This window comes from Carlito syrichta, unplaced genomic scaffold, assembly GCF_000164805.1.
Source record: "Carlito syrichta isolate Samal-C Ts95f unplaced genomic scaffold, Tarsius_syrichta-2.0.1 Scaffold305631, whole genome shotgun sequence".
In the NCBI taxonomy this organism is placed as follows: domain Eukaryota; kingdom Metazoa; phylum Chordata; class Mammalia; order Primates; family Tarsiidae; genus Carlito; species Carlito syrichta.
Window position 1 is genome coordinate 360,480 of NW_007249727.1, and position 19,683 is coordinate 380,162.

Consider the following 19,683-nt stretch of genomic DNA (forward strand, 5'->3'; position numbering starts at 1 on the left):
GGTCGAGGCTGCGGTGGCCAGGAGCGGCCACTGCACTCTAGTCTGGGTGACAGAGTAAGATTCCAACTCAAAAAAAAACCCCAAAAACTTACTTTAGTATTTGTTGAGTCAACTCTACTCAACACACACTCTGTTTTTGTTTATCTGTGAATGTCTTAATACTTATTTAATTATAAAAAATAGTTTTGATTGACTTAAAACTCTTGATTGACCTCTTTTTTTTTTTTTTTAGCACTTTGTGTATGTCATCCTGTTGTTTTCTGACCTCCGATTTCTAAGTCAACTGCTAACGTTATGAGGGTCCTTAGTATGTTATGAGTCACTTCTTTCTTATTTCTACCAGAATTCCAGTTTTTGGCTGTTTGATTATGATTTCTCTAGGTGTAGATTCTTTTATATATATTATGTACATGTGATCTCATTTCCGAACATACACAGTATTATTATTTTCTTCCAATGTTTATATCTTTCTTTTTCTTGCCTTATTGCATTGACCAGGACTATCATTATAATGTTGACTAGAAAACATGATAATTGGGACCTTTGTTTTGTTCTTGATATCAAAGATTTTTAATATTTTATCATTAACTTAAATATTAAAGTCTACAGTTTTATGTAGATACTTTTTATCAGATTAAGAAGTTTCTTTTATATTTCTATTCCTGCTTTGCAAAATATTTTTTTTCAAGTTTTGATTTTTATTTGTTTGTTTTTATGATGAGTGTTTTAAAAATTTTACTGAATACTTCTCCCTATCTCTTGAGATAATCATATAGTATCTTTTAACCTGTCAATGGACTGTATTGCATTCAGTGATTTTTAAATTTTGTTTAAAAATATTATTTGACTTATGAATAAAGCTGACTTGAAAATTTAAGTCAATTGATATGTTTATATTATACATCAATTGACTTAATGTAATAATTATTAAAAATTTACAATGATTATTATGATAAATTGCCCTGTGATTTTACTTATCTTAAAATATTTTTTCAGATTTAAATATTAAGGTAATGATGTATTTCAAAGAATGCCCTGATTAATCCATTTGAGCCTGGATTAATCAAAACAGTTGGAATTGATGATTCAATATCTTTTTAGATGTAGAAATTTTCAGTCTTTTTATTTTTTCTTTTTTGGTACATAATATTTTAAGGACTTTTAAATAGCATACAAATTATTACATTTCTATGCAGAAATTTTGTGCATGATATACTAATATGTTATTTTAATATCTATTGTGATGTTGCTAGTATTACTAATATTGGTATTTGTGTCAAATTATATTAATATACTTTACTGTGTTTAAAGTACTCTATTGCCTTCTTAATTGTGTTTATTGTAACTTTCTAGTTCTAGTTTTTTGTTTTGTTTTTGTTTTGTTTTGAATTAGAAGTCTTGTTCTGTCACCCAGGCTAGAATATGGTGGCACAATTATGACTTACTGCAGCCTTGACCTCCTGGGCTCAGGCAATCCTTCTGCCTGTTTCCTGAGTAGTTGGGACTATAGACATACACCACCATGCAAAGCTAATTTTTTTTATTTTTTGTAGAATAAGGTCTCGCTATTGTTGCCCAGGCTGGTCTAAAATTCCTGGACTCAAGCAGTCTTCCTGCCTCAGCCTCCCAAAGTGCTAGGATTACAGGCATGAGCCACCATAACTGGCCCTATAATTTTTATTTGCTTTCTCTTTTACAGATTTTAATTTTCTGGTGTAATTCACCACTTTTTCACCTAGTTTATTCTTATATTAATTGCACTCTGTTAAAGTCTAATTTATATTTGATAATTCAAATACCTATATTACCTGTGAGGCTACTACTTTTATTTTATTTTTGTTTGTTTTTCATCTTGGTTCTGTTTAATAGCATTGTGTATTTGTTTGCTAGGACTGTTGCAAAGCTGTCCCCTAAACTGGGTGGCTTAAACAATAGAAATTTATTCTCTCCCAGTTCTAGAGGCTAGAAGTCGGATCAAAATATCAGCAGGGTTAGTTCCTTCTAAGGGCTATGAGGGAAGGATTTCTTCCAGGTCTCTCTCCTTGGCTTGTAAATAGCCATTTTCTCCTTATGTGTTTGTATAGTCTTCCCTCTATGTATGTCTCTGTGTCCATATTCTCCCCTTTTATCAGGACACCAGTCACATTGGATTAGGACCTACCATGATAATCTCATTTTAATTTGATTTTCTCTGTAAAATCCTGTCTCCAAATAAGGTTATATTCCAAGGTGCTCTGACAATTTGTGTGTGTGTGTGTGTGTGTGTATGTGTGTGGAACATAATGTTACCCGTAACACATGATAAAGTTTGACAGCATGAAAACATGTAGGAACTCTGGATAATTCTGTTATCTTCCAAAGATAATTCTTTTTAGCATTGATATATAATTAGAACAGGAAAATCATTTTCATACATTCAGAAAACTAGATGAAATTACTAAATTTTTAAAGGACTTTTCTATTTTTATGCTTCCCAGGGTTTCACCGCTCAATGATCCTGACTGAAAGTCATGGTTATTTATTAGAATCCCAACATTTTGCTGTCTGCTTAGCTTCATTTTTTATTATTCCAGTATATTATCCCAACTTCATTATAATCCTGATAGTTTTGCTTGATTTTCAGCTTCTTGGAGTTGTGTTATGCCTTATCTCTTCAGTTATAGACCTGTACTGCTTATCCTTGACTATTTCAGGAATAAAAGCACAACACAGTTATAGGTTTTTCTTTACTTCCTTCTCTCTGGGATGTCGTCCCCTCAAATCCTATCTGCTTTGATAGCCCTAGATCTCAATTTTTTTCTCTTTGAAAGGCTGATACAGCTTTTCTTAGCTTCTCTGATTAGCAGTCACTTTCTACAGAGCACCACCGCCTCTCTCTCTCATTTTATATCAATGCGTCAAGGAACAAATAAAAACACTTGTTTCATCTCAGTGAGTTTTTCATCTCTTTGGGATTTGAATCTTTAGTTCCTAGTCTTTATATAATGTTTCTTGCATTTTACCCAGCTGTTCCATTGTTTTGTGGGCTTTTGTAAATGCCTCCCAATTTGGCTTTGATTTTGGTATAAATTTGAAATAACACATAGTTGGTATGTTTGAAGCCACAGACAATGTACTCACTGTCTTTTAGAAATATTCTCCTATATAGGAAATACTTGAAACTTAAATTTCCAGTAAACAATTTTTTACACAATACATACAGATATTCTGTGGTATATACTTGTACTTAACATCTATTTATTGTCTATCTGAAATGCAAATTTAAATGAATATCTGTATTTTATCTGAAACTCTTGCTCCTTTTGCAAGAATGAATAAACAATACAACATACACATCATAAAAATTATTGAACAAAACTGATTGAAGCCCTAGTGAAAGATTGTGACTGTGAAAATTATACATGGACAGTTGTACTTACTTAAATATAAGATAATTTCATTTTTAAAATTTGGTATTCTCATGATCTAAAGGAGTAAGATTTTAGAAAATTTCATGATAAATGCACTAGCTGGATTTAAAAGACAAGATACTACAGTTGTTACAGGTGCCAGTGTAAAGTAAATGCTAGAACACAACAAACATTAAATCTAGTTTTCTGGTATATTTGTAAGATCAAGAGTTAAAAGTACAGAATATTAATTACTGATGCCAGGCATAAACTTGAGAATTTGTCCCAGAGTATATATTAGAAGTTATTGGATTGATGAGTAAGAGAATAGTGGATAATATTTAGGATGGAGACACACATTTAAATTTATAGCTTTTCTAGTGGTACAAGGATGTGGAATATGAAAAAATGAAACAGAAACTCTAGTGAAAAAATTACTGAATTCTGATCTTTTGTACAACATTTAAATGGCTTACAAGTGATCACCTTCATTTTCACAACAAGAAAATACCAAAAAAAAAAAAAAAGAAAGAAAATCACCAACTCTTTTTTTTAAATGAGGAGATATAGTTTATTTAGAAAGTAAGTTAGAGTGAGAGAGAAAGAGGAGATTCACCTCCCCAAGATAGGGGAGGGGGCCAAAGCTTAAGAAAACATGGCCTGGCCATAGCTCAAAGAGCACATGGCCACACCACAGTTTAGCAAGGCAATGACCAACTCTTTTTAGATCCATGAGAGAATTGAAGTTACAGAGCAAACTGTTGCCCCAGAACTGGAAAGGCAGTCAGGAGATCACAGCAGGACCTCCACATCCATGGGATCCACATTCATGAATTCAATCAACCACGACTCAAAAATATTAGGAAAAAAAATAGAAAGTTGTTTTGTACTGAACATGTACAGACTTTTCCCCTTTTTATTATTCCCTAAACAATACTGTAAAACAACTGTTTACATCACATTTACATTGTCTTAGGTATCACAAGTAATCTAGAGATGAGTTAAAGTGTACAGGAGGATATGTGTAGACTACAAGCAAATACTAGACCATTTTATATAGGGGACTTGACATCCATGGACTTGGTATCCAAGGGGGTTCCTAGATCCAATCCCCCAAGGATACTAGGGAACAACTACTCTAAAAGGAACCTGGTACTGTGAAACTGTGAATCAGGTGACCTAGAAGCAGAAGTCACCAGATGGAGCCAGAATCAGAATTTCAATTACACTTCAACTGTAATTGAAAAATTGTTATAGGCTTAGTGTAGACTAACTTGAGAGTTCAAACAACCGAGAGGTCCCAGTCTTAAGGGACTCCCCACTCGTGAGTATTCCATTCAGAAATCCTACCAGGTTCTCACTGTGAAGACTGGAGAAAAATCCCATCATGCTTCCAACAGAAGGTAGTCATATAGAAATATGCTCAGAGCTCTCTATTCTCCTTAGAAAGGCCAGCTTTAAGGGGAAAGTATTTTTATCAGAGCCTAACTGACTGAGGTTTTCCCAAAGCCTAACTGACCTGGGAAAAGGAAAATGCCCAGCTCAGCCTCTGGAAGACTGTGACCTAATTATGGGGCCATAGAAATCTTCAAGGGACTATGACTAATAGAACCACAAGCCTAAGACTCCATTTAAGATGAACTCTCTAGGCAAACCCAAAGACAACAGTGGAACACTAGAAAAAATTGTGGATTCTGATGCCACAGCTGTAACAACCAGTAAATACAACTTAACTCCGAGCCAGATAAACATCAAACCTCACACTAAAAGCCCAAATACACCGTAACCAATTTAAAAGAATAGACATCACCTAAACAATGCTATCATGCTACAATGGAATTAAACTAGAAATCAGTAATAGAAATATCGCTTTAAACATCCCCACGTATTTGTAGATTAAGCAACACGCTTCTAGATAACACATAGGTCAAAAAAGATGTCATGAAATAAATTATAAAAATTAAGTTAAAAGAAAATGAAAATACAGCCTATAAAAATTCATGGGGTAAAGCAAAAGTAGTACCTAGAGGGAAATTTAGGAATTGAATACATGTATTAGAAAGGATGAGATAAGTAAAATGGATAATCTAAGCGTACACCTTTGGAAACTGAAAGAAAAGGAACAAATTAAATTCAAGGTAAACAGAAGAAAATAAATAATAAAAATCAAAGCAGAAATCAATGAAATTTAAGACTGTAAAATAATCAAGAAAAATCAATGAAGTTAAAAACTGAAATCAATAAAACTAAAAGATCAAATCAATAAAATGGATAAAGTCCAAGCCAAACCATCCATGGGAAAAAAGAAATAAGATTCAAGCTACTAATATCAAAAATCTAAGTTATCATTACTGATCACATGAAGAAATTAGGAAATATTCTGAAGTTTATGCCCACACACTTGATAAATTATTTGAAATAAACCAAATTCATAGAAATATAATTTACCTAAACTCACACAAGAAGAAGTAGACAATCCAAGTAGATATATACCAATTAAAGATATTGAATCAATGATGAATAATATTAAAAGCAAGGGTACTATATGTAGGCAGTTCCACTGGTGAATTCTACCATTTGAGAAAGAAGTGATATCAATTAACTCAATCCAGAAAATAGATACACAAGGAACATTTTCGAAGTAACTCTATGAGGCCAACATTACCATAATACCAAAACCAGGCAAAAGCATTACAAGAAAGGAAAACTATGGACTAGTATGTCTTATGAATATACATGCAAAAATGATCAACAAAATGTTATCAAACTTAGTTCAAAATAATCCATTTGTCAAAGAGGCATACTTTGGGTGGCATATTCTGGTATCCTTCACTTATTATCAATTGAACGTATTTATGTGAAATGGAATAATTGTATCAAACAAACTGCAGTGGACTTCTTACTGATGAAGGAAATTTATAAAATGGGTTGATGCTTGTTTGAGGAGTTGCTGTTCTTAGCCTCACTGCTTGTCTACACAGAGATGCGGTGAACCTGTCTTCTGTGGGTGCAGATGGCATTGTCATTGGCTACTGTCCGCAAAAGGATGCCCTGGACGAGCTTCTGACTGGCTGGGAACATCTCCATTATTACTGCAGCCTACGTGGAATTCCAAAGCAGTGCATCCCTGAGGTAAATGTCCTGGGGTTTTTCAGAAAAAGAGACCTATTTATTGAGAAATTCTTGGTGACTACCTCCAGCTGCAAGGCAGCTGTCTCGCCCTGCAAGAAGGAACCATAGTATCAGATAAACTTACCTGAAAGTTACTTTCCAATATGGTGATCCTAAAGAAAACATTTTGATATGTTTGCCTTATTCATATTATGTATTTGAAATATATCTGTATGAGAAAGGCATGTGATAGGGTAGGCATAAATCACATTATTTATAACTTTCTATCCCTTGCTCTTTTTCCCCCTCTCTAAATGGTTTTTACTTTTACTGGACTATTACTTTGTATAAACAAATATAAACTCTGTGTTATCAAGGCTTACAGAGGAAGAGGCACAGAGTATGTGTGGAATCTGGGGGGTTGTTGGAAGGGATGACTTCCTGGTAAGTGGACTGACAGATTCCTGCCAGGGGGTTCCTTTGTGGGTGGCCTTGGGAGAATAAAGGTGTGGCAGGTACTGCAGGACCCCCCAACCCATCACTGTGAGAGGAGAGAGAGGCAGGTGGAATAGGGGAGAGCCAGCAACAACCGTCACTTCCGTTGTGAGCAGTGGTCAGTGAACCAGAGCGGACAGACTTGGCAGACTGATCAGAGGACTTTGCACCAGGAGGCCACTGGAATGGCAGCTGCATCAGGCACATTTTTCCCTTTTCTGAACCTCATTAGAGAAAGACTAGGGTGCTTGCTCCCTGGATTTCTGGATGCTGAAGTGGAAGCAGAAATAAGAGGCTTATGTGATGCATTTGCAATTAGATTCTGCAGGAGATGGAACATCCTAGGACTCACAGGAGACGAAACTAATGGCCATTGCCTTCACTGGTTCATGCACATTCATTCTGTGTGCTGTTTTTATAATGCTTCGGCCTTCCTTTCTTACTTATGCTTTGTAACTTTAAGTGAAATTGAACAGAATCGCTCCACATCATTGTAGGGACCCTGGCCCCTTTACCCACCTCCAGTGGTCTTCAAAGCAAGGCAACTGACCACCCCACAGGAAACCTACTTATTGTGGTTAAACAGCTGCTGGAATTCAGAACTAACTGTTGGCTTCATCTTTAATAGGTGCTCATCGTTGTTAGAGCCCCTTTGTTAGTTTTTGATTAAAAAGGCAGATGCTTGGTGAAGGCTTTAAGCTGGGCGCTTTGTTGTTGGGGAGAAATGTGCTTATGAAAAGGCTCTCGTTAATCTAGTAAGGCGTGTTTCTTCTTCCTGTCATTCAGGGCAATTGTGTCCTGATACTTAGCTGCCTTATAACCTTGTTTTTCTAAACTGCTTCACCAAGAGCGGACAGACTTTAATGGTCACCAATTAGGAACTGTCTTCAATTCTTACATAAAACGGCAACTGATTTTGCAGACAGCATTGCTACTTTCTCTTGTTTCTGAGATGTCAGTACACTTTTACATTGTTCCCAAAGGAGTTAGTGTCTTTTTTGACAAATTTCTCTGCCCTGTAAGTTTGGGGAATATTTAAACTGCAGAAAAAACATGTCTATTTTGAGGTGCTTATGGCAAGGTAACCAGAAAATAATATTATAAAATAACAGAAAACAATAGTTTTTGCTGATGTTTCAATATTTATTCGGTGTCAGGCACTGTTCTAAGTATTTTACAGCAGCCATAGAAAGTAGATGCTTATTCCCATTTCGCAAATGGAGAAAGCAAGGTACAGAGAAATTAGGTAACTTGCCCAAGTTCACATAGCTAGCACGTGGCAGAGTTTTGTTATAAAACCAGATAAACCAGCTCCAAAATACATACTCTTGATTAAAACACTATCCTGACAGTATATTCAAGTCAGGTTTCTATTTGTGTGAGATGGAGTCCCTGGTTCCCTTTTAGCCCTATTTGCCTGAAGAAGTGGAAACCGTGGCTTCTCCAATAGGCTTCTCCAACAGGAAGCTTCTCCTGTGGATTGACTTTCTGCTGGCTGGAGTTGGGCCCAACATGTGGGCCTCGCCTTCAGGACTCCATAGATTTAGGACGTACTTTTTTCAGACGAATCTGTTATTCACGTTGGTTCTTTTCTTCAGGTTGCTTTCTATTTTCACTGTAATGTGGGCAGCTACCATTTTATCCTCCATGATTCTAGGTGGAGACCCTCTGTGCTGGCTGGAAGGGTTCTTCCCACTCAGCCGCATAGTACCGTCTCCTCCCTTCCTGGGACCCTCAGAGCCCAAGCCTGGCACTGAACTCCATTTGCACTCCAGGGCCTCCAGTTTTGCTTGAGCTTCCTGGTTATTTCTGTGTAAGGTCATGTCGCTCACTTCCTGAACCCTCCAAAAGTTCAATTGGGTGAGAAAAAAAGATGCCTCTTTATTAGACATGAATTTAGGTTTGGTAGGTTGATGTAATGATTTTCAATTTTCCCCTTCATTTGCTCTACAGTTTTGTACAGTGTACATATTTGAGCCTGTATTCAATTCACGTGGTAAAACATGTTATATTAAGTCATAACAAATTATTCAGTAGATGAGGGACACATAGTCTGGGATGCTAGAGAAAACATTTAAAGGAAGTCAATTGTGGTAGATAGTTTCAGGACTAGTGTTGTGCCAGACTACCAAATAACACTTTTAATTGGATTGAGAACTGGCAAGTTCTTCATTTTAGTTTTCTCTGATATAGAAGAAGCAGGAGCCTTTGCCATCTTGTTTTCGTTAATACCTGCACATTCCTACTAGGGAAAACTGTTACCGTGCCTTGCTTCCCATTATCTTCTCTACATGCACAACCATTATTTTTGTCTTCCATTCACACAGCCAGTTTTGCTAGAAGGATCTAGAAGTTACAAGATAAGAAGAATGGGCCTGGAGGTCATCAGAGGAGGGTCAGAAAAAAGGCCTTTCCATCTGAAATTCTTGGCTCCTTTTTCCTGAGATTTCTAACTGAATCTCAGGCTCTTGCCTTAAGCATGATACAACTTCTAGAGCTAATGGGAGAAAAATACCAAAGTGCAGAGAGAACATCTGTTAACTTAGGACATTTTGGGGTTTAGGCAGTATTTTGCCAGCCATGATTGCTAAGTCATTGCATTTGACATCATTTTGACAACAGTGCTGAGTACAGAAAAGACTGCAACAAAATACTTCTTATTGGGCCATTTTCAGTTGTTTTCTGACAACATGACATTCAGAAAACATCAGCTCAAACTGGTACATCTGTTCCTGTATATTCTAGAATCTTTCATATGGTTAACCAATCCAGGATTTGTAGGGTGCATATTTAAACCTTTTGTGAAACTGGAGAAACATGACATATGCTTCCTGATTTCATAAAAATGTATAATCATAGTTTGGTGTGTTTACTCAAAACTTCTCTTATCATTCTGTGGTGCATTTCTACAGAAGCTGGTTCTTTTGTTATTTGCTTTGTTTATCAGCTTTCATTTATGTTTTTGCTAATCTTTGAATAAAATGAATGAGAGTAAAACAAAATATTATTTATTTATTTTATTTTATTTTTTAGATTTTTAAAAATTATTATAAAGATGTAGGGTACGATTCAGGGTTAGGTATACAAACATTGATTATGCAGGTACCCTTGTTAATGAGGTCAAAATTTTATTCATAACACACACATAGACATACATATTTTCATTTTGGGGGGTAATTTTAATTAATATAAAATAATCAAAACTATTTTTTCATCTTGTCAGTTTTACCAGTCTCACTACTATTAGTATGGCAGGGACTCAAATAAGTAATCATTCAATGTTGTTTGATTATATTAATAATGAGAAAAATAAAATCAATTTCCAGCTAGGGCTACTGTCTGTGGGGAGGTTGTGCATTCTTCCTGTCTTGGTGGATTTTCTCCAAGTATTCTGATTTCCTCCCACATCCCAAAGCTGTGCTTGTTGACTTCACTGGTGTATCCAAGTTACCCCGGGCTGAGTGAGCATGGGGGGCTGAGTGAGTGTGCCCTGCAATGGGATGGCATCCTGTCCAGGGTGATGTCCTGCTATGTGTCCTGCATTATGGGGTAGGCTCTGGTCACCCATGACCCTAAACTAGAGGTTCTGTCCAAAAACCTACTGATGATGTTAATTAAGAACTTACTGTGTTTGCTTTTTTTCAGAAAGATGAAGTTTCCTCACAAGGTCTGCCATGCTCAGGGTTCCTTCTCTTTTATGGGGAAATGTGCCTCAGCCTGTCTGGTTTACTTCCTTATGAAGTTCACCCAGGTCTGAATCACTTTTTGGTAGTTCCTCTCTATAGAAAATTTGGATACTTTACATATTAATACATCTATTATCTCTATAATTTCTGCAATGCTAGGCATTATATTTCTTCATCTAGGTAGCTCTTCCATTAATATTTGTTTGCTTGTTTTAAATAAAAAATGTTTTGTTTGCCTATTTTTATTTATTTAAATAAAATGGTATTTAATTTATGTTCATTGAAATAACTGGACTGAATGAAACCAGGAAAAAGGATGAGTCATATAAAACAATCTGGGAAAAATGATTTTACTGTTTTCAGTAAGAACTAACTACTGACGCTGAAATAACTTTCTTTGGCAGACAGCAGCAGATTCAAGATATCATCTTCATGAATCTTTTAGGTCTTAAAATCTACATTTCCTTGAATTTGACCACAAGAACAGTTCTTGTGTCTCTTAATTAATTTTCCAATATATAGGGTTGATGCTAAATTCGTAGCATTTTTTGCTTGCCCATGGAATACAGATGTGGCATGATGGTTGAGTGGTCACAGTTCATCACATTTGTCAGTTCCCAGGTTGACTAGCGTAGATCATTTTGGATTAAAGTGTTTAAATGATCTTCATCAAAGCCCAGGGGTCTTCCTGCGCGTGGAGAATCACTCAGGTCAAAGTGGCCCTCTTGGTAACGACAAAACCATTATCTTGCCGTGCTTTCCTTGATGACATTGTCCCTGTACACGGCACAACTGTTTCGAGCTGTCTCTGTTTCCTTTGCTCCTCGATTAAACTCAAACAGAAGAGTATGTTGGAAGTGTTTGGGTTTTCGTTGTTGTTTTGTACTTGACACTCCATCTTATTTAGCCTACAGAGAGCACTCAATTTCTTCAGATCTGCAAAATGCAAGGTATATTCACAAGCACAGCATTGTCACTCCAAATGACAAATCCCAACGTTGCAGTGTTGCCATGACAAAACAAATACTGTGAACTTATGCATCAACCTAATATTTTGAGGATGCACAAATAAAGTAATAGAAAAATTTCCGTTGAAAGTTTCTGTAGGGAGACAAAATTACTATCCTAATACTTTTAGATGTTCTTAACACTTTGTTGCCATCATTAGAAGTATAATCCTAACTTGTATTATTTGTCAAAAATGTATATATATTAGTTTAAAGCTATATTTTATTTAGTTATTAATCCATTTTCATAGTTGTATAGAGAATTTTTTCTCTTCTCCTGAATTTGAATTAACATATAATCTTGGTCAGTTCTATTGTATGATGATTTCTGAAAATTGAATCTATATTAGTACCTCTAAGGTCACAAGAGTTAAACACAACTGTAAAATTTATAAATTAGTTGTTTAATTTGGGCCCCAAGAGGAACAGATACAGCCTAGAAGACCTGACTGGAAACAGAAAACATAGTGTGGTGCAAATTACAGTGGAAAGTGCTGAATAAAAGTGTTTTATTGACAAATGCAATACGCAGAAGAAGGGACAGTTATCTTTCCTGAGGAAAGATACAAGAAGGACCTGGGCCCTCAAGGATGTGTGAGCAGGTGGTCGGTTGATGGTAGGAAAGAATAACAGAGCTGTTAGCATGAGCCACTTGGGTAGTCAAAATGCTGCTGTGACTGCAGGTGTGAGGTTTGTGAATACTGACACCATTTTGGGGACCTGAAAACATGGATTTCACCCTCTGAGTGTGTAAACTCTAAGAGTAGCTTCTCAATATCAAGGGGATAGTTATTTCTTTGGTTAATATTGAAAATTTCCTCTAATTCTCTCCTCTCTTGAAGTTTTGACACCTCTCTCTTTTGTTTCATTCCCATTCATTTCCTTCCCCATCTTCCTTTTGGCTGACCTTTCTCGGCTCGCCTTAATATGAATACTCACCTGGATCCAGCCTTGAGTCTGCATTTCTTGTCCATCCTGCTCCCTGAGCTCCAAAACCAAACATTCTGACCACAGTTAGATGCCTCCAGCCACAGAAAACTCCCTCTGTTTATTCGCAATTAGCTCCTATAACAAGGAAGGGGATGTTTCAGGTGTATTTGACTGTATGTGTGAGGGTGGGCAGGGGTAGTGGGAGAGAGAGGAGCCAGAGCCAGGGCTGAGACCCAGGGGTCTGATGGGCACCATAGTGAATGGTGATGTGATCATGAGCATTCCTCTCTTCCAGGTGGCAGCAGACCTCGTGAAGCGCTTACACTTTGAAGCCCACGCGGACAAACTTGTAGCCACCTACAGTGGGGGAACCAAGCGGAAACTCTCTACAGCCCTGGCCCTGGTGGGGAAACCTGACATTCTTTTGTTGGTGAGTAGTGGAAATATCAGGAATTTGCCAATGTCTTGAAGATACACATTGCATGTATATTTGTAAATTGATTTTATAAGAGTTCTTCTAGAAATTAACTCAAGAACTTCCAAATCTGGTTCTAGGAACTAGTAAATTGGTTTGTCCAAACAAAATGGAGCATATCATTGGAATTTTACAGAAATAACACATTTAGGAGGGGGAACTCCAAAAAACCCAGAATTTACCTACAAAAAATTGTGTATTCTTACATGTTTAAACTTCAGTTACCTTCAATATACTCTCTGTTTCATGCAGTATACTTGTTGAGCTGCTTTTTCAACTGCTCAAAACAGTTTTTGAACTCTTCAATTTTGTTGCTTCTTAGTGCTTCTGCCACTGATGTTAGCAAAATGTTTTCCTTTGAGGACTTTTTTCTTCCAGGGAAAGAAAATAAAAGTTGCTTGGGGTGAGATCAGGTGATTAGGGAGTATGGGGCATGGGGGTCATGCTGTTTCTAGTCAAAAACTGCTGAACACTCAGCGCAGTATTTGGGCAGGTGCACTTGTAAGTCACTCATCATAAAATGTGCAAACTCATTGAAAGAATCTGAAAAAAAAAAAGAAAAATCACCAAAGCCAAACAGCCTCTCACAAACTAGTAGCTGGTATACACTGATGCCAAGGGTTTCTGGAACACTTGTCTAGTGGGGGAAGCTTGAACTACAAGGGGCACACACTCCAAAAGATAATTTTATTTTGGGGGGATCCACCCCTCATATCATTTGTGTTTTAATTTTAAATGTTTTATTTTAAAAATATGGGGTATAATTCAGGGTTCGGTATACAAATGTTCATTATGCAGGTACCCTTGTTGATGAGATGTTTCCCCCCCTCCCCTGGCAGTTTCCCTCAACTACCAATTCCCCCTCCCTCGCCTGGCAGTTTTCCACCACAGTCAATCACTTTATTATAGTATTATGATAATTGTTCAAGATTCACTCATGAGTGAGAACATATGGTACTCTGTTCTTTGTTTCTGTATTGGATCACTGAGTATGATAGATGTTAAATCCATCCAAGTTGCTGCAAAGTGCATATGTTTGTCCTTCTTCATGGCTGCATAATATTCCATGTGTATATATACCACATTTTTTTTATCCAGTTCAACTTTAGTGGGCAGCTTGGTTGGTTCCATGTTTTTGCTATTGTGAATAGAGCCACAAGAAACGTGTGTGCAGGTATCTTTTTTGTAGAATGATTTGAATTCCTCTGGGTATTTTCCCAATAGGGGGAATCTTGGGTCATATGGAAGGTCAATTACTTGTTCTTTCAGAAATTGCCACGCTGTCTTCCAAAGAAGTTGCACTAGTTTGCACCAGCAGTGTAGAAGCATTTCTTTTTTTCTGCATCCTCACTCGCATCTATTGTAGTTTGTTTTATTAATGATGGCCATTCTCACTGGGATTAGGCAGTATCTCAAAGTGGTTTTCATTTGCATTTCTCTGATGATTAGTGAGAGACTAAGCACTTTTCATGTGGCTGTTGGCTGCCTGTATGTCTTCTTCTGAGACTTCTGTTCATGTCTTTTGCCCACTTTTTTAATAGGGCTGTTTTTTTTTTTTGGTTTGTTTTGTTTTTCTTTCAGCACGTTTGAGTTCCTAGATGGATCCTAGATGTTAGGCCTTTGTTAGGTATAGAGTTGGCAAATATTTTTTTCCCATTCCGTGGGCTGTCTCCCTGCTCTCTTGATGGTTTCTTTTGCTTTACAGAAGCTTGTTGGTTTGATGAAGACCCACTTGTCTATCTTATCTCTTATGCCATGAGCACTTGGGGTTTTGATCAGGAATTGGTTGCCAGTTCCAATTGCTATAAGGATGTCTCCTGCATTTTCTAAGGTTCTTATAGTTTGAGGTTTTACATTTAGGTCTTTGATCCATTTAGAGTTAATTTTTGTGTATAGTAATATGTAGGGGTCCTATTTCCATCTTCTGCATGTGATCAGTTTTCCCAGCACTGTTTACTGAATAGCTTCTCCTCTCCCCAGTTGTTGTTGTTGGAGGCTTTATCAAAGATGAGTTGTTTGAGAAATCGAAGCTTTGCTTCCGGAATCTCTATCCTGTTCCATTGGTCCGTATGCCTGTTCTTGTACCAATACTAAACTGTTTTGATTATTGTAGCCTTATAGTAAAGTTTGAAGTCTGGAAGTGTGATGCCTCCTGCTTTGTTTCTTTTGCTAAGGATTATTTTGTCTATTTGTGGTTGTTTGTGTAATCACCTAAGGGAACTGGAAAGGCAAGACCACCAAAACCCTAACTTTAGCAGAAGAATCCAGATCACCAGAGTTAGAGCCCAAATACGGGACACAGAAGACAAAAATATAGAAACCATCAACAACAATGAAAACTGGTTCTTTGAAAGTATTTACAAGATTCTTGGACCCCTAGCCAGAATGATCAAGAAAAAGAGAGCAAAACCCCAAATAAATACAATCAGAAAAGAAAAGATCAAATCACAACTGACCCAGAAGAAATACAGGAGACTGTTAGAGATTACTATGCACACCTGTATGGAAACAAGCTTGATAACCTAAATGAAATGGAGGACTTTCTGACATCACACAACCTCCCAATATTGAAACAAGAAGACATTGAGACAATAAATAGACCAATTTCCCCTAGAACCAGAACAAGACAAGGCTGCCCACTTTCACTCTTCTTCAACATTGTGTTGGAAGACCAAGCTAGAGCAATTAAACAAGAGAAGAAATTCATGGGTATCCAGATAGGAAAGGAAGAAGTTAAGTCATCTCTCTTTGCTGATGATGTGATCCCATACTTTGAAAATCCAAGAGAATCTGTCAAAAACCTGCTTTCATTGAATACGGACTTTGGCAAAGTCTCAGCATACAGAATAAATATGCAAAAGACAGTTGCATTCTTATACACTAACAACAGCAGACAGAGAACCAAATAAAAAGCACAATCCCATTGAAAATAGCCACCCCCCAAAAAGAGAAATCCCTTGACATCTTCCTAACCAGAGAAGTGAAAGACCTTTACAACAAGAACTACAAAACACTGCTCAAAGAAATCCAAGAAGACACAAACAAATGGAAAGATATTCTTTGCTCATAGATAGGAAGAATCAACATTGTTAAGATGTCTATCCTGCCAAAGGCAATCTACAGATTCAACGCAATACCCATTAAAGTACTAACATCATTCTTCTCAGACCTGGAAATGATAATACAGAAATTCATATCTTTTGAAAGATTTGCTCATATTTGTCAAGTTGAAAATTCAATACAATTTTAACATTGAAACAGTATTTTAAGAGAATATTAGAATTCACCTGTAATCTGAAAGTCGGTTGTGCTTGTCCTCTAGTGTGTTGCTTGAAGTCTTTTTCTCTCTGCAGATATGTGTTTATCATAGTGGTAGGGACATTCATCATGGTGAATTGTAAGGATGGGTATTGGATGCAGGGTGGATATGGTTTGGGTGGTAGGGATCAAATTCCAGCAAGAGCCTGGAGCATGGGCAATGGCCTTGAGACAAGGTGGTCTGTAACTGAGCCAGGAACTGCAGTTAATTTGGTTTGACTTGATCAAAGCATTAATTGGAGGTAACAATGTCAAGAAATATAGTCAATCGTCTTGCAATTCAAAAGTAGTTGTGATAACATGTGATGCGTTTTAGATAATAAATAAATAAAGGTGAATGTTTCTTGTCATAGATGGGATTCTGAACACTAGCAGATACTACAGGGCTTTACATTGGTAAAATGTCTGGGGGCATCAAAAAGTGTGGGAAACAAAGCAGATCCTTTTTTTCCTGTCCTTGTTTATCAAATAAAAACAGCCTTTCAGTGGGGGAGTAAATGGGAATTCAGGTCTGTGTTGGAAAATGGTTTCATTATTTACTAGTTGTCTCCTGGACACTCACCAGAATACTTATTGTACTTGCTGTAAGTTTGTCTTGGCATGTTCTAAATCATGGTTTTCAGATTACAGGTGATAATAAGGACTATTGTTTGCACAGTTATGCCATTTACAGACTATATTTCCTTTTCAAGATGAGACAGAATTGTGTGACCCAATAACAAGATGTGGGTGTTCATTGCCTCCCCTTGAATGTCCCTTTGCCCAGCCACTCACAGTATGTCGCCTCTGTCGGATGAAGGGGCTACTTACTGTTCTCGAGCCATGTCTCTAGCTCACTGCAGACCCTGACTTGCTTTTTTGTGCATCTTTGTTCTCGGCTCCACTTGGATGCCCAGGAGTGTGGCATAGTGATAAAAATGGAGTCTCTGGGATGCAACTGACTAGATTCAGATTCTGCTTTTGCAGCTCCCTGGCATGTGGCCCTGCATATTTTATGTCCACTTCCTCCTCCTCTAAAAATGATCCTGATAATAGCATCTGTCTCATGGAACACTGAAAGCAGCAAATGGAATAACCCACATAAGCATATAGCCCAGTGCCTAGCACGCGGTAAGCTAGAATGACCATTAGTGACTGTGATGATGGTGACTGTTCAGAGCATCAGGTTAAAGAGATCCATTTCAGGGCCTCTGGAGTTATCCACAGGGAGACTAGAAGTGACTTTCAGAGCTGACAGCAAGGCAGGAATCAGGAAAATATAAAATTATATATGCATTACTGAACAATGTATGATCATACCTTTTATATACTTATTTTTATAACTGGTACAATATTGCTTGATTTGCAGAAAAGACACACAAGTATTTATTTCCTCATCTACTTCTTTTCTGTTTCTTTCTTTAGAGCAGTTTATGACTCTAGGTTCTTAAGAAATATATGTTTCGAACTCTCTGACTACAAAAAGCACAGAAATACTTCACGCAGTATAGCAAGAATTCTCTCAAAAGTGGTTCAAATGAGAAATGCTTTGGTGTTTATTGAAGGAGAAAGCTTCAGTTTCCAAGAAATATCAATTTATTTGATGTTGCTAAATAAATGAAGCCTTTTTCTGCAATCATATGTCTTCTGAGGGGATATCATTCTGAAATTTTATGGAGGTTGAAAATTCATTTTAAAAACATCAAGGTTGGCTTACCTAACCAGATCATGAAAGGAAACCAACCCGATGTGAAGATATAGCCCAACTTGCTCCCTCCAGCTTTACTGAGGTATGATTGACAAATAAAAATTCTATACTTTTTAGGGATACAACATGTGTTTTGATAGACATATACATTGTGAACTGATAACCAAAATCAAACTAATTAACACTGATCAACTCACCTAATTGCCTTGGTGTGTTTGTGTGCGTGATGAAGACACTTAATATCTTCCCTCTTAGCTCATTTCAAATTCTAAATGCAGCATTGATAACTGTAGTCCCTGTATCAGTCTGTTGTGCTGCTTATAGAATGTTACTGATTAGGTAATTCATAAAGAATTGAGAATAGAGAGTTAGTTCTCAGAGTTCTAGGGTCTGGGAAGTCCAAGATCATCCTGCAAGTATTTGATGAGGGTCCTGTCTCTACCACCAAGGTGATGACTTGAATTCTGTATCCTTCAAAGGGGAAGAATTCTGTGTCCTTACAAAGCTGAAGTCAGAAGGACAAAAAGGGATGAATTCTCTCCATAAGGCCCTTTTTAAATCCACCTAATCCCATTTGTAAGGGCAGAACCCTCTTGACTCAAAGGAAGGAGACCCAAAGGCCCTACTTCTGAATATGGATGCATTGGGGATTAAGCTTCAACATGAATTTTGGAGGGGACAAAGCATTAAAACTATAGCAGCCTCCATGCTGTAAATTAGGTCTCCAGAACATATTTGTCCTGCATAAGTGACATTTTTTACCCTTGAACAAACATCATGCCATTTCCCCATGCCAGGTACCTTTCTACTCTCTGTTTCTATGCATTGAACTTTTTGATTGTTCATCAAGAATCAGTTGTCTTTCCATGTCTGGCTTATTTCACTTAGTGTAATGTCTTCCAGATTCACCCATGTTTTTGAAAATGAGTAATATTTCATTACACACACACACACACACACACACACACACACACACACACACACACACACTTTCTTTACCTATTTATTCATTAAGGGTTACATAGATTGTTTTCATTTTTTGGTTATTGTAAATAATACTGCAGTGAACATGGGAGTGCAGTCAGTTCTTCCAGGTATGATTTTATTTCCTTTGGACCTATACCCAGAAGTGAGATTGAATCATATGGTAGGTCTATTTTTAATTTTTTTGGAGGAACTTCCACACTGTTTTCCATAATGTCTGTACCAATTTACATTCTCATCAGCAGTGTGCAAGGGTTCCCTTTTCTCCACATCCTTGTCAATACTTGTTATCTTCTATCCTTTTAATAATAGCCATCCTAGCTAGCATAAGCTAGCCTCTCATTGTGATTTTTTTTTTTTTTTGTGAGTTGGAGTCTCATTCTGTCACCCAGACTGGAGTACAGTGGCCGCTCCCGGCCACCACAGCCTCGACCTGCTGGGATCTGGCGATCCTTCCGCCTCAGCCTTCCAAGGAGCTAGAATTACAGGCATGCGCTACCACGCCCGGCTGATTTTTTTTTTTTAATTTATTGTAGAGATGAGGTCTCGCTGCCCAGGCGGATCTCGAAACTGCAGGCTCAGGCAATCCACTCACCTCAGC

The 19,683-nt window shown here is 37.2% G+C and overlaps 1 protein-coding gene across 1 annotated transcript in view; it reads left to right on the forward strand.

Annotated features, from left to right (window-relative positions):
• Positions 1 to 19,683, forward strand: part of LOC103264212 (ATP-binding cassette sub-family A member 13-like) — a 254,311-nt gene that overhangs the window by 202,841 nt on the left and 31,787 nt on the right. Inside the window, exons 22-23 of the mRNA XM_021714356.1 lie at positions 6,371 to 6,521; positions 12,914 to 13,048. Of these exons, the coding sequence (XP_021570031.1) occupies positions 6,371 to 6,521; positions 12,914 to 13,048 (286 nt within the window). The remainder of the gene's footprint in view (positions 1 to 6,370; positions 6,522 to 12,913; positions 13,049 to 19,683) is intronic.